At 43.3% G+C, this 16,024-nt stretch overlaps 1 protein-coding gene across 1 annotated transcript in view; it reads left to right on the plus strand.

The window, feature by feature from the left end:
• Nucleotides 1–4,335: 4,335 nt before the first annotated feature.
• tmtc2a (transmembrane O-mannosyltransferase targeting cadherins 2a) overlaps nt 4,336–16,024 on the plus strand; it is a 55,153-nt gene continuing 43,464 nt past the window's right edge. The window contains exon 1 of the mRNA XM_071905678.2: nt 4,336–4,691. Coding sequence (XP_071761779.2) covers nt 4,609–4,691 — 83 coding nt within the window. The 5' untranslated portion in view covers nt 4,336–4,608. The remainder of the gene's footprint in view (nt 4,692–16,024) is intronic.

Consider the following 16,024-nt stretch of genomic DNA (forward strand, 5'->3'; position numbering starts at 1 on the left):
ACAGGCGAGTCAAGCCAAGTACATGTTTGACTTTGAGCCTCAAACAATGTCACCTACAAGAAACACTTCGCTGGATGCGGACAACTGTTGGCTTCACCATGAAATAAAGTCATCAAACATTCCCAGCAACAATATCTGTCCCTCCGATTCACATTTTCCGTTAATGTTGCCCGTTCTGTCGGGAGTTTGTCCAGATTACTATCGAATTAGAGCAATCTAAAGCATTTGACAAGAGAAAGAAACAGTCACAGAAAACAAGAAACATCCATTCATATGTGTGGCTTGGAGTTTAAACTCGCTCATTGATTAACTGGAAGAACCCTCTGATGTTCCCTGTCCAAAAATGGAGAATGTTTATTGTGTCCTCAGCTTCTCCCTCCAGTGCAATGGGAAAACAAGAAGTAGTGCCTGGATATTTCTCTAGTCACCTGTCTCACTGTGGTGTTACACAGTTGAACCACCGAGTTGCTTTGTTTGTTCATTAAACTGACATGTTTTACACGGTACTTAACTTTAATGACCTGTCTGAAGAATATAAATCTTGAATGTGTAAATATTTTCTGTGAGCTGTGATTTGAGGTGCATTGAGCCTCTTGCCATCCCAACACAGGACACAACACCCCCTGTCATAATATGTATGTTGGCCCAAACTGCAGTTTAATGAATGTGACGGAGGGAAACTGAAGCAGAACGCCACTCAGATTGAGAATTTATAGGTTATTCCTGTCATCTAGGATAATCCAATCAATATTTGAGATCAACTGTAACCTGTGTTGTTGTCAGGTTGAAAGACTGGAGCTGCACCATAGACTGAATGAGACACTGATTTTCTAAATGCGCAAAATGTTTGAATTTTAAATTAATTTTATTCCACAGTAGTGCTGTTAGGAAACGAATCCCCACAACAACCCTCTTGGGTGCAATAACCAGTCACCTTTAGCATCTATTCCCCATTTATTCTCTATGGGGCAGCTTCAGCCTCTACACCAAAAACACATGGTATAGGCTGTATTATAATGGGTTGCATTTTACAAACAAAATAGCTGAAAATTTGAATTTGGATCTGATCCTGGTACCACAATTCATCATCAGAACTTAGTACAATACATGTAAAATAACAAACAGTCATTATCCTTAATTCACTGCCAAACCCAAACAATCATCCAACTCTTTTTGTTCCACACAAAGTTATTTCTCAGATCTTCCTGACCACAATCAGGAGGTGAAACCCTTATGGATGTTCCACAGACCAGGGTGGATTTGATTTGGCGTGCGATGTGTTTCCTTAATTTTTTTTCCGATTTCAGGTTGTTGAGCTTTCATGTTGATATTAATACCTCGAGCGTGCTATTTGTGTGAGGGTGGGGCCCGAGCCGGGTCGCTCTAACTGTGATTATCTGTTTCCTGTGTGATGTTTATCTGCTGGGGTGAAGAAGCAGTGGTTCCGGAGTAAATAGCTCAGGGAAATTGTCATTAGTCACTTGGGGTGGCTTAAAAGGGAGATGAAATCTCTCAATAATAGCATTTTACTCTGAATGGAAATAGTCTTTGTTTATTTATAAAAGCTTACCCTGTTGGCCAGTTCTTTACAGTGCCGCCTTTTCTTTCCTGGCTTGGATTTGTTCAGTTAAGGTGCATTATCTTCTGGTCTGTGTAAAAACGTGATATATTAATTGATTATGATATTTACTCACAACTGCCCTCAACAAATTCTGCATAATAACAATTGGATAATGCATAATGATGCCATGCTTAGTGTGTATGCCCTCTATTGGGGAAAGTGTGCAACTAATGTTGATTTAAGGCTTGCGGGCCCATGCTGAGGGCCTCAAAAGAGAGTTTGGTTAAGGACAAATGACTGTAAAATGTGCAAGTAACATTCGCTTTGTCTTTGAGCAAAACAAAATGTGTTTCAAATGAGAAAAGCCATGTGCTTTGAATCAGGAGAGTGAAATGATTGTCACTTCCTCAAACAGAAGAAACCAAATAAAGGAGGAGGGGAGAGAAATACATTTATCAAATATGACAAATGACAAATATTTAGAATGTAGTTTTGAAAGGTGGAGATGAAAGAGGCAAACACCGCACGCAGCCTCGCGAGTGTCTCTCCAGTGTGGCTTTGGATCCCCGTCAGATGTGTTATTCCCAGTTGTCCACTTGACATAACCCCTCCTCCCCGCCACCCACACACCGCTGCCCCTTCAGAGCTGCATCTCCAATGAAAAGAAGGATGTTTTCCTTTGTGTCGGAGGACCGCTGCCTGTTTAGACCTAAAGAGCAGGCAAAACATTCATTACGCTCCACCACGGTGCGGACGTAGGCAATCAGTCAGAAGGAGTAAACACCGCTCCTCCCGTAATGTGTTTGTTTTGCCCCGGGCCTGTTTATATTCTCAACAGGGATATTTTTTTCCCTTCTTTGCCTTAGCTAATCCCTTAATCACTTGTGCCGGTTGGGAGACAGAGCACCCCTTGTCCCCATGGGGCAGAGGTGAGGGTACAGTGTTCGTCTTGTAGGCTTTGTATGTGTGTGTGTGTGTGTGTGTGTGCGTGTGTGTGTGTGTGAGGGTGTGTGTGCACATGACTGGATGCATGGTATGTGTGTGTGTGTATGTTTTCTTAGGTGTGATGCATAATTGTCATTATGATCCAGGAAAGCATTAATTCTAAGGTGCATTACATTTGTGTTTGTGGTGTCGTTGCCGTGGGTTACATGGTGCAAACACTTTCCCTAGATACAGAATACTACGAAGGACAAAGCAACAAAGGGGTTTTGAGGTTTCCATGCAGATAAGTTGTCAAAGGGCCCGGGTCTCTTCCTCCCACCCAAACAGGGGCTCTCATTTGTTACCTCTAGACACTGGGGAATGCTGGGAAAGAGGAAGTACCTCCCCATTAGTCTGAGGTATAAAAACAACACGGCCGGCCCGCCTTCTTAACTAGTCCAACAGGTTCCATGGGGTCAAGGGCGAGTCTTCTTCAGAATCGGGGTCAGTGGATGCCAGTGTTACAAATGGCTTCCTCACCTCGCTCCATAACCCTGCCTCTCTCTCTCTCTCACCCTTCGCCAGCGATGCCCTCACTCTCTATACATCCTTCTCCCACCATCTGTTTTTCTTTCTCCGCTGCTCTTCGGTGGATTGATCCTCCCGGAACCCCAACTGAGGGACAGGCTTCGGTCCAGCTGGTAGTCAGCGGGACCAGGCTGCACGTTTCCAAACTGACGCCTGTGTGTGTGAACAGCAGACGCCTACTCATATGCGTCCTCGCCATAGGGTGAGGTGCGCCAGTTCATCAATCACCTGCTCGCTCACTTTATCTTCTTCATCTCTCTCTCGCTCTGTGTCTCTCCACAGAGACAGTGGGGGTTGTTGTAAAGCAAATTAATCAATATTTTTCATTTGCAAAACAGGGGGGGGGACGAGATAATGTGTAATACCTACAACAGGAGCCCCATTTCAGCTATTTATCAGGACATCTCAGCATTCAAATTATATACTGGATATTAAGCATAGATCATTCACCAGTTGTCTGAGTCCCATGTTACACGAGCAATTCATTATCTGAGTAACTTGTGGATTTGTATGGGGCTCAATTATGAAGTATGTGTTTTATAAAAGGGCCTCAGGGGATATATACCTCAAAGGAGCAGCCTACTGCGTCCTTAAAAAAAAAGAATTAAAATAGTCCTATAATTAATTGTAGAAAGCTACTATACAAATATCACAGCAAAAGTCCCTACAGGAATTTCACAGGAATATTATAGTGATAACATAGGAGATCAAAAATGGCATTAAGCACAATAAGGTCAATATAAACTCACTATTGTGTAATACAGTCACACTATAGTTCCCTATAGGAATATTATAGGAATTATATTATAGTGATACCATAGGTAAACAGTACCACAGACACAGTGTAGCTGTAAGTCCCTATATAAATATTATATCAATACCATAAGAGATGTAATACCATAAATATACATTATTCATTATTGAGTACCACAGACTTTAAATCCCTATGGAATAGTGATTTTGGTTTGCTTGAATCAGTCTATAAATTGCTGATGCTGTTAAATTAAAATAAAACATGTCACCATTGTACACATTGGACTAGTTAGATTGGACTAGAGTTAAAATGTCTGGACATGATGGATTCTTATTCAAGGCGACCAGCGATGCATAAAAACACTATCACAGTTATTTCCAGCACTCCCCACCTTGATTCACCAGTGCAGAGCCCAGTGCGCATGCCCAGACTCCCTGAAAACCACATGCGTCTCTCTGCTCTGCTCTGCTCTCTCCAGTGCCAAGGCAGAGAGATGCGCACACAGAGGACAACGCAACAGAGAAATGCGCACGGCTCCAGAGCAGAGACGGCGATAGCTTTACCTCCAGACGCCCCCGATCCGTCTGTGACCAACATGGGTTAAAGGGAATATGGCAAACTTTGAGACACTTTGCATGTCATGGGAAATGCCCTGCGTTGTCTGGCAAGCTGTGTTGCCGAGCGGCCGAATTGAGAGCACAACACAGAGACTTGTGTTGGACCCGAATCCAGTCTAGTGTCATTTCTATCCCAGTTCCTTTTCCCAGTCTCGCTGTGAGAAATGATCACGGAGCTGGTGTGCACCGCCGCGGCTGTGGGTCTCTATCTCAACACGCTGGACGCCGATTTCTGCTACGATGACAGGTACGTTCACCCAGCAGAGCGCCAACATCACCATCCGCTCCTCCACTTGCCATCTCCCCTTTTTACCTCCGCGCGGAAACGGAGGGGGACGGGTCGTTGCGCTCCCCCGGTTGTTTGCATGCGCTTTTGTCCGTAGCCTGTAATAAATCACTGCTTATTTGTAGGCTGCAGTCCATGGCAGACAGAGAGAGAGAGAGAGGGAGAGCGGGAGAGGGAGGATGGGGGTGTAATGAAATACTAACGCTAAAATCACAATAATATTCCTATAATATGCCTATAATATTCCTGTAGGAACTAATTGCTTCTCAAGAGCGACTTTATGGTGGCAATTAATGGTATTTGGTAATCTCCTATAACATTCCTATAGGGACCGCGATAATTGGAAAGGATCCTTCAGAAATGCATTATATCATTACTACAGTTGTTGTGTACATTAATAGTTCACACCGCCACATGGTACACAATAACAACAAAGGAGGTAAAGTTCAACACGTTGATCGCTCCTCGGTTCTAACAGCAGCCTTGATCCCACTGTCTGCTGCGAGTGATTCAAATGCTTTTTTTGTGTTGATGAAGCACTCATGCCTGATCAGCGCCTGCCTGTAATAACACTGCGCTACACCCGGGGGAATAAAGCCTCTTTTAAACTGGGAGTTGCATTTGCGAGCGGCTGAATAAATATGTCAACACTATCATGCTTTCGTGGGTGGTTGGGAAGAGATTGTGGGGAAAACCTCTGTGCCACTTGTGTCTGCAGTTATAGGCAGTGGTAAATAAAAAGGTGAGCAAACCACGACAAGGCAAACAACCACAATTACACACCGAAATCAATTAAACTTACAGAAAATCATTCATTTATGCATTCTGCCCACCTTAAAGCACCTTAAAGCAACAGTTTTATACTACTTACTGCTATGAATTTACATCATTAAGATGCATTTCAGCCTATAAAGATGGCTAAACTATTCTGCAAATAAAAAGCAGGGTAAACAGAGATTAGGTGGGCTTAGCCTCCACTGTATACCTGCTTGTAGGATTACTGCCCACCATACAAATGTTCAGTCCTTGGTTGAACTGTAACTGGGCTTTAAAAAGAGAAACCAGAGTCAGGTAATTCATCACTGGTGCTGAAGAATATGGAGTATTGTCAGAACTAACAAAACTGATATTAATTCGTCCTATCAAGTATCAGAATTCTGCATCCTGGGAGTCACAGGGTCAAAACTACTGAGCTCATAACATTTCTGTATAGTGCATTTCTCTATGGTTTAATAGGATGAGCTGTTGTTCGACAGACAGTGAACAGGTCGCCTCCGTTTCGTCCACAGTTCAGTCGCTGGTTGCTGTCTGGCTAGTATCTCCAAACACCCCTTTAAGGTCAAATACCCCTGCCTCTAGTTTTCAGCACCTCTCAGTGACCCCTGTGTATTGTGTGTGAACAAGACAAGGTGTGTGTGTGTATGTGGAGGGGGTGAGGGGCAAAGAAAGAAGAGAAACATAGACTGACGGTACTAGAAATGAGCTCCGTACCCCGGTCTCCAATTACATCACACCTCGCCTGTACTACTCCTGTAATGTGTACAGCAGTTCTTCATCCATCAGCCTTGTCTGTACGTCTGACCGTGACACAGTGAAGTTGTCACACGGCCCTCCGGTGACGGATCACCAGAGGCGCTGCCCTGCCCCGCTTCAAGCCCACGCTCCCACCGCGTCCCCGCAGTGAAAGTTCAGCATCCAAACCGGCCCCCGTGTGTATCTATCAAAGTCACAGTGGTAATTTACACTCGGCGGGGACAGACACTGGCGTTTTGGTTCAGCGCTCTGAGATGTAGGAGGTTGAATACCAATCAGAGGTTTGACCTTCCCTGCTCGTTCATCAAACAGCGTCCTTTCTCAGGGGTCAAGAGTCCTGCGCTCCCTGTCGCTCCCCTGGGGAATTACTGGAGAGTTATGGGACAAGGGAGAGATTGAAGTGGAGGAGATTGGCACTAATCTGTCCAGTTTGACGTTCTCTAAAAAGACTGTCTTGCTTGTAGACAAAGTTGTGTTTTTCTGTAGCTGGATCCTGATTTGTTTATTTTTAACTGCCTTGTTCCGAGCTGAGATGATCTTATCTGACCTCTCACCCCATAGTAAAATGATTGTTTCTTGTCACCAGTGGTGCAAAAAGTACTCAAATCCTTTACTTAAGTAAGTACTTAAGTAAAAGTATAGAAATATTACTTAAGTATCAAAAGTAAAAGTACTCATTCTGAAGAACAGTTCCTTTCAGAGTGTTAAATTATTAATGCAGATGCAGAGTTAAAACTCGAATAATGCATCATATTTTATGAGGTTATCATATGTTTTGCATGTAAAACCTTATTCTGCAAAGTAACTAGCAACTACAGCCGTCAGATAAATGTAGTGAAGTAAAAAGTAGAATATTTCCCTCTGGAGTAAAGGTATAAAGTCTCACAAAATGTAAATACTCGTAGTAAAGTGCCAGTACCTCAGAATTGTACTTGCACAGCACTTGAGTAAATGTACTTTCCACCTCTGCTTGTCACATGCAGCTCTCACCACCCTTGACTGTGTGATTGCACAGCAGATGATGCCTCTGTGTCCAGTGGCTCCGACTTGTGGGATGTTCTGGCGAGTCTCTGCTTTTTCAATCATGTCAAGTGTTTTTCCTGGGCACGGCTCAGAGCCTGGCCAACAGCTCCGTCGGCCAGCGGTAATCCCAATGAAAAGCCTCTGCGTGTGAAATGACTGCGTTTTACTGGTGCTGAGAAAGGACGCAAGCCAGACATTTTTCGATGAGGGGGAAAAAATCAAGCTTTATTAGGATGTGATCTGGTGGTTTACAGTCAGGATTTTTTTTTTCCAAGTTTTTCAAGTTTTACCAAATCAAAAGGCACGCATAATCTGTCAGGGATTTCTTAGGTTATGAGTGGTAGAGAGCTTTGTCATATTTTAAACAGGCTATTCACAGTGCTGTGTATCTTCATGGGTGTTTGTGAGTGAGGTATCCTGCCAGCTGAGTGATAGCTTCAGGGCCGTGGTCATAGATTGGAAAATTTATTCGCTGTGAACTCTGAACTCTCCCTTGAATACTCATCATTGAGGCTTTTGACAGGTTAACAAATGATGCTTTGCATGCTGCTGACATTTCAATGATATTGTTTTTTAAACAGCACCTTTTGACAAATTGACCCCAGTGATGGATGTCTTAAACAAGAGGTTTTCAGCGGACGCTAAAGGTGCGGCAAGGACTCCTCACAACAGATAAAAAGAGGCACGTTGAGGGAGCACCCTGTGATGGAATGCATCCTAAGTGGCTTTCAGTATTCAGAGTCGCGTATCCTGAAACATCTGTGACCCCAATCACGTCACAGTCTCCCCGCGCAACTCACAAATGCATTACGGTTCCTCGGGGGATTGCAATGAAAACATCTTCCCTCTTTGTTTCAGAAGAGCAAAACAATTTAATCTTTGGGCGGGGGGCTCGGTCGGGTTGGGTGGAGTTTGGTGCGGTTTGGATGTTACTGGCTGACGCATTTCCTTCATAAGCACCGTGATATTCTGATCCATACTCTATGCTAAACCTCCTCACTGACGTTTGAAAATGTGTGGCCTCATCCTTCGTCCCAAACAAAGGCTTATATGATTAAACATCCCCCCACAAATAACACTGAGGTGACACAGTACTGGCTCAGCGTAGTGACTCACAGAAGTGCCACAATCAAGGCAGAAGATCACAGAATCAGATTGGTTCCAACATCTGTTACATCTCTATCTTGAGGTTGACCAATAAATGCATCAATATGGGATCGTCTTCCAGAGGTGCTCTTCATAGGTCAAACCATGCATGGTTCTTTGATTGAAGTATTAATGAATTTTCTTAATGTATGATAATGGACCACACATGGTTTAACCTCCTAGTACTCCAATAAATATAAGAAAAAATAGTAAATAAAAACAATAATGACCCTGCACAGTTTCCTATGCAGCGCTCCAACAACATAAAACAATGACATGGAATAAATTGAACTCCCAAGAAAACCCCTGATTTCTCATTTCCTTCTTTCTGTTCGTATGACTGCCAACTGTCCCACATATAAATCTGTCTCTGGCAAGTTTGTGGAAGGAAGCTCTGCTAATAAGGAGCATTGTTGTGTTGGATGGAGTGTATACTTGTAATTGTATCAACGGCCATTGAGATAAGAAAAGCAGTAAACTCAATCCATCTCAAGGGGGGGGGGAGCATGAGTTTTCCTCACGCTGTTCCATGGTCCTGCCTTGCTGCCGGCTATACGTAGTTTTATTGTAGAATGACATATGGACTTTTGGCTTAAAAAGTACAGATACACTTTATGTTCCCCAAACTCCTCATTTTACACCTATAGGTATGCAGGTTTGGGGGTTATGGGAGAGAATCACACATGAAGGAAACCACAAGAGGGTCACTAATGTTACAGTTGATGGCTTAACAACAATTAGCTGGTGCATTTGATACTTGTGCTACGTAATAACTTATGTTCCTACAAAAGGGCCACTTTTCGCAACACCCAAAATCATCTTTGAAGAGCTGTACTTGATATCGGTGAGTGATGGTTTCTGTTATGGCTTGGCACTCCCAAAGCTCATTGTGATGGGTTTCGGCCCACTGTGGAAAACGTTGCCAGGAGTCTCTGTGCCTCCAGTAGAATAGTTGGTAGCAATTATCTAAAACATGTGCCCTAGTTGTGTTGATGCTGTTTAAGTTATGTGCTTGGGGCGGGTAAATATTGAGGGAAGAAGTAGGCTAATGGAGTGAGTAAGCAGTAAGCAACAAGGACGAGCCAAGGAAGCTAGTGTCTATCAAGAGGGATGGGATTGTCACAGTTAGCGTTTAGGAAATGAGTTACATTGCCTAAAGACAAGTACGGAATTAAAGCGAACAATTTGGTAAGGTTTACGAAAAAGTGTTTATGAAGAGTAATTTGAGATAGTTTTGAGGCAAGAGGTATTTCAGATTGGGGCACATCAGGGATTATGTGTTTTAGAGGAGAAACAGAAGAGCTTGATGAAATGTGTGGTTTACTGGTGAAAAAGCGCTTTTCTGGTGATGTGTCGCCATGGATATAGTCATCTTAATACACCAGTTTTAAGATTTACCATGAAAGCCCTATGCCTAAGAATTAAGCATTAACATGTGTTTTTCATTCATTGCCCATGAAAAGAGTATTACTATTGATGTCTTTGTGTTTGCAGTCCCTCGCATCCCTAGATTTGGGAGTGGGGGAAAGCGAGGCCCATCATTCAAACAATAGGAGGGCGAGAAAAGAGAGTCATCTCATCTTGATTACTAGCAGATTTAACCCTCATAAGCACTTTGTGGTCAACTTAGAGGAACTGTCAGCAAACTCTACAGATGTTCTGGGTTTGAAACTGTTTTAAAGCCACAAATGAGGGCTTGAGTTTATTGAATGGGGGCTTGAGTTTATTGAATGGGGTAAATTAAAATAAATTGAATTTCTCATTTATTATGAGTAATAAATTATGAGTCAGTTATTATTTATAGTGTCTGATTCAGTGTATCAGGAAAGAAAGGGCAGTAGTTGTGTTGAAGACAGAGGATGAAATGTTATAGTCTGAAATCCTCTTTTGTACTCAAGCTTGTATGGCTTCTTCATGCTTTAAGTGGATTGAGCGAACACAAGACAGTCCTTTTTTATCAGCAATATTTTATGAACGGTATCTACATAATGAATAAAATCCTCATAATGTAGGGTTCAAAGGTTTGCCAACTTGAGTTCTGAAACTTTTCAAAAGTGCTGAAGACTCAAGGTTTCCTCCCACTCAATATAAGTCTCCCTGCTGTTAGCCATGTTCAATAATTCAGTGGGCGAAGATGTCATGACTTGATTTTGGGCCATCTCCATTCAGAGCTCATTGTACAGCTACCTTTATGAACTAAATCTTTGTAACTTTTCATGCTCCAGGAGGACAGTTAACAATTTATTGAAACAGAACACAGAAATAAATCCACTTCCCTTCACTCTGGCCACAGCAACCATTTGTTTCTTCTAAAAGCTTTGGCGAATTCTTCAATTCTCTGTTTAGTGTCCTCATACTCTGCTCCCTACATGCAGACCACAAAGAGCTAGCATGCAGTTTAATAAATATAATGCCTGGTAAATATTCACAGCACCCTTTATTCCAGAGATGTTTTCCCTAGATGCACATGGGCATGAGAAGGGCTTGTTTATTTTTAGGTTGTCCCTCCGTGTCCCACTGAGTGCCAGTGATGCATGAGGATGGTTTAGGCCACTGCTAACCCTTGGCTGGCCCTCTGCTTCGTGAGCCACGGCCGACCCGCCCGTCTGCCAAGACACGACCGCCAAACCTCAGTCCCACGACCCTCCCTGTATACATACCATATGCGGATCCCAAAACACTGGTAACCATGGACAACTGGGCTTCCAAATTTGCCAGGGCCCTGCAAGATTCACATCCCCAAACCGTACATTTATCATGTAACACACATGGATGGGTGAAATCCTCAGAACTGCAGAGAAAGTGGTGAAAACCTAGTTTTACAAGCTTTTTATCTGGCTAACCGCATGTGTGTTCTTCATGCTCTTCCCTAATAGAGACCATTCATAACTGTGGGGGTTGAATTTCTACGTGGAGCACTAAAACTCTCTCTGTAAGCAAAGCTCCCTATTCTGGTATTACATTTCACTTAGAAGCTGGCATCCACTTTCCCTCTTTAAACTACAAGGTGGACTTCTTAAAAAAAAACAACCTCACAGCAGTCGGGGCGTAATATAAAACCAAAACCAATCCGGGGATCACATGAATCCCTTGCAGTTCCCCTTTCTACCATTTGTAATCAATAGTCATTGTGTATCATCTTTCAGTGACTGTGGATTTTTCCGCCCCTTTCCCAGAACAGCTGTCCGAACAGAAAATCAAACACGTCTTTTTTTGCCACACTTGACAAACACTCATATTACTCCACAGCCAGTGTCAGGTCTGATGGAGAAGAGCATTGTAAAGCAGGTGCTGACTGAACAGACAGTGACACCTTGTTCCCCCGAATCCTAAGCGGCCTGTTTGTGCTTGCGTAGGTGTGCATGTTTGCGTGTGCGTCGACAGCATTCGGCCTTTGGCTGGTGATGCTGAAGCTGTCATTAGTTGACAGTGCGGATGGAAGCGGCTCTGCTCTCGCCCCTGTGGTTCTTATGATCTGTGAGCTGTGCATTGGGGTTTTAGAGGCGGTGGGAGGTTGTGGGTGGGTGGTGGCTGAGAGGGTTTGAGCTCGGATGGGGAACGGCTGGCGTGAGTCATGCTGCTCTGTGTGCGGAGGTAGAACCTAATGTTGTGCCAGCGCTTAGCATATTCAAAGTTTTACAAATGAAGACCTTCAATGCAAACACAGCCTTACGTGAAAGAGTAGGTGGCGTTATGTAACTTTGGACAGGGACCTAAAGTATATTCATGATGGCTGTTTGAGATGTGCTGCACCAACATTTTAAGCCTCCCACTGTTATCGTCACCTGAAGCAATAACTTTTCCTCCTAGCCTCTTGCATTTAGCTGAGTCGCAAGAATTTCCTCCCGAAGATAAAGTGAGAAATAAATTGTTTGTATTTCTTTGACAAATACCGATAATATGCTGAAATAAAAATCACTGTACCATGCAAGCAGCAATGAAACTCCCATTCCTCTCAGGATGGGATACTGAAAATGTTCTGCGCTTTAATTATAATTCTAACGCTTAGTGCCAAGTGCTTCACAAAACCAATAGAGCTTCATTAGTTCTGCAACCTTGGCACTGAACCCTAGCTGTGCACGGCACGCACTCTTTCCATCTCCACGCATGGCCGGTCAAACTTGCCCTTGTAAAATATACTAATATACATAAGGCTCTCTGGGTCAGGAGAGGGCCAACTGTAGAGTGCCCAGTGTGCGGGGAAAATCGGTTTGCGCTTCTCACCTCATAAAAATCTGAGAGGGGTAGACTGAGCGAGTTGGTGTGAGGGCTTGAGGGATTTAAGGTTCGAGGGAGATCAGATGACGCCCCGCTACCTTTACTCAAGGGTGCAGTTATAGTGTTAGGTATTGAGATGCAGCAGGAGGGAAGGAGTCACTGAAGTGTGCTACAGTGGGTATTTATGGGCCCTCTATGTCTTTGTAGCATGATATCACAGACTTTCAAAAGGAATTTCCTGAAACAGGACCTATAGGAGGCCATCATTAATGTGTAGTGAGTGATTCTGGTTGGGTTTACTTCATCTCTCAATTGACACTTTATTACCATGAACATGACTGTGATAATGACCGCTGTCTTCATTTATAAATGTTTCAAAATGTTTCCAAAGACACATACAGCTTGATTTCTTCGTCCATCTATCTATCCTATTTCTATTCGCTCTTATTGGATTTATAAATGGCTTGAAGCAATATGTTCATATTTAATTCCCATCCAGATGATTTACTCTGTGGAAGGGGATAGCCTTTCTCCCCTTCCTGCTTCCTCTTGATAAGCTTCTAAAAGCGGAGAACCACACAACTGTCACAGTGCACCAGATAGCACAGATAGAGGAAGAGTGGAAGTACAGCTGCGTTGCTTAGAGATTGTCTCATTGTGACACAATGGATGGCTATTTGGAGGAGTGATGACAGAACTTGTTTTATGGAGTTAGGGGATGGTGATTATGATGGTGATTATGATAGCTCAACATAAAAAGGATTGGCCATTGTGATTGATTATGCTTTGTTTGAAGTGAAGGGATCTGGATGCCTTCCTGTTCTTCTCCACTGAGTTGGCATGCAGATTGTTTTTTCCTGCTGCACCGTGACATCTGTAGTTCTTGGTTTTGCGGTAGATTATTTTCTGCCCAGTCGAAAAGCCAATTCACTCGGGTTTGGCTTGGTTGGAAGGTCATTATTTTGTGTTTACGACCCTAAAGCCCATCATCCTTCACACAAATTGTCCTCCTTAATTATCTAGGCAGGGTCAGGAAACATTTAAGCCAATTTTCCCCATTTTGATGCACTGCCCTTTTAAGCATTGTTCAATACTCCACTCATCCATCTCACAGAGCAGAATTGACCTCCTTATTTCTACACAGCCAGTCTGGTGATGGGATCAGTGGCTGGTTTCACAGGTACCCAGAGCCTGCTGGAGATAAGGCGATTCGCTGTTTAAATAAACATGGCAGCGGTGACTGCGAGCGACCCACTGTGGAACATAGCTTTGATAAATGGGGGAAATCTGCATTTGATAATGGCTGTTTTCCCGCCTCAGTCAGTCTGAGATAAACCAGCCACCTTATTTATCTTTCTGCAGAAAGTAATTTGTTTCACCCCGTCATTTTGATATTCATGGATCAATGGCTATGGGAAAGGCTATGGTTATAGTGTTTTCATGATGGGTTATGACAACAGTGATTTATTTTTTATGTATTTTCGGGGGGCATCCTGCCACACCGTTTTATCTCCTCCATAGAGTTTCCCCTTTCAATTTATTATTTTCATCTTTTAATCTGGTGCACTGCACTGAAGGTCACTGAATTATGTATGTATACCTTTTGATAAGAACACGGCCAGTTTGTGTGAGGGGCTCTGTGGTGCATTTCTGCTTCCATTTTGATAAGAAACGCACAGCAGGGAGCTTGGGCTATATCAATGTCTTGCTTGGTTGCCTCCTGCCTACAAAGAAGTTCCAGATACAGCACAATCAAATGTTCTTCCTCATGTGAATCTGCCCCAACCTGTGCCTCAATGACTTGTCTTTCACACACAGAAAAAGGAAAACATCCAGACACACTGTCCTGTAGGAGATACATATCACTGCTGTGTAGACATGGTAAACAGTCAGCGGATTACAGTTCACCACCGAATGGGACGGCGCCAGCTCATCCGCCACACTGGGCGCATTTCACCAGAATCCACACAGATATTTTCCCCGAGGCTCACTCATCACCGTGATACTACATCCAGTCAATCCATTACCGGGCGGGGAACTGACTGACACAATTGAATCTACACTCAGAGGCCTCACTGTTTTTTCCTGCTATGACCAGCACCTACTCACTGATAACGTTATCAGCAGAAAAAACAAGCAACCATGTGACATCCCTATCGCACACAGGAAAGATGGTTGTCCGGGTGGTGAAATTACCAATCCTGCTGTACCCTTCCTCTCTGTCACACGCACAGATGCACACTGTCTTCTTTGCGAGCGAGATGGCCTCATAGTGTGTTTGGTCAATAACGTCGATTGTGTTTTGTTTCGCAGCTGCTCTGATGCAAAGAAGTTGAGCTTACCATCATGTCAATATGTACAAGCCTTTGTAACATGGAGAGGCGACGATATGTCCAGTTTCTTTACATCAGTGCTTTGTATAGTTGAGTCTGAATATTATGTATATATATATAACAACAAAAAAAAACTTGGCTACAGCCACTTGTAACCCAGTTCCTCATGCATATGTCATGACATCTTAGCATGACATCATGTCTGGTTGTCCCTCCAGTCCATCTCAGAAGGGAATATTGTACTTTTATGATGTTATATGATGCGTTTTATGGTTTTATAATGGAGTTTCCTGCAGCATTTCAAACAGGCCCATATATTTTGGAACCCCTGTTGATAGTTTGACAAACTCGGATAATATTAAACCCCCTATGGGGAAGTGCATTTGACATCGACTACACTGGATTCTGTCGCCATTATAATTTATAGGTTATAATCATTAGCGTTGTGATGTGGCCCTTTGATAGGATTCTATTTCTTCTATTTGTGTTTTAGAGCTGAATGAAAACCTGGCCTGAGTCAAAGTAAACTGGCACTACTTTACTAACTTTGACCCTTTGCTTTGACCTAAGTGATGGGTCAAATGGGCAGGATTTGCACTTCTGGGATGACTTCATTGGTTCCAATGTGAAAGTCGAGTTCAGTCAAATACTGAGTGTATAATGGTTCCGTTGTGCCAGCCATGTTCAACAGATCACAGATCAGGATTTGAAAAGATCTTAGATAATTTGCCCAAGTCCTTGAAAAGGGGGTAGATTTGGTTTGGGCTGGCTCCAGAGATAGCCCTCTATAGCTGCTGTTTCACTCTTACTAATGCTGGAATGTGACAACTGGTCACGGCAGAAGAAAAGAGGGCCTATGCTGCATTGGATACAGTGCTGTATGCTCTATTATGCGGGATACTTGGCGTTTACAACTGTTGCAAGTGTGTCTGACCATTCAAAGCAGTAAGAAGCCTCTCCCCTCAAGAATCAGTTACTGCAGAATGTTTTGTTTTCAGTGCAGTGCTCAGCCATTTTTGTGCATATATAGGCCTAAATCCA

Source organism: Centroberyx gerrardi, chromosome 24, assembly GCF_048128805.1.
Source record: "Centroberyx gerrardi isolate f3 chromosome 24, fCenGer3.hap1.cur.20231027, whole genome shotgun sequence".
Classification (NCBI taxonomy): Eukaryota; Metazoa; Chordata; class Actinopteri; order Beryciformes; family Berycidae; genus Centroberyx; species Centroberyx gerrardi.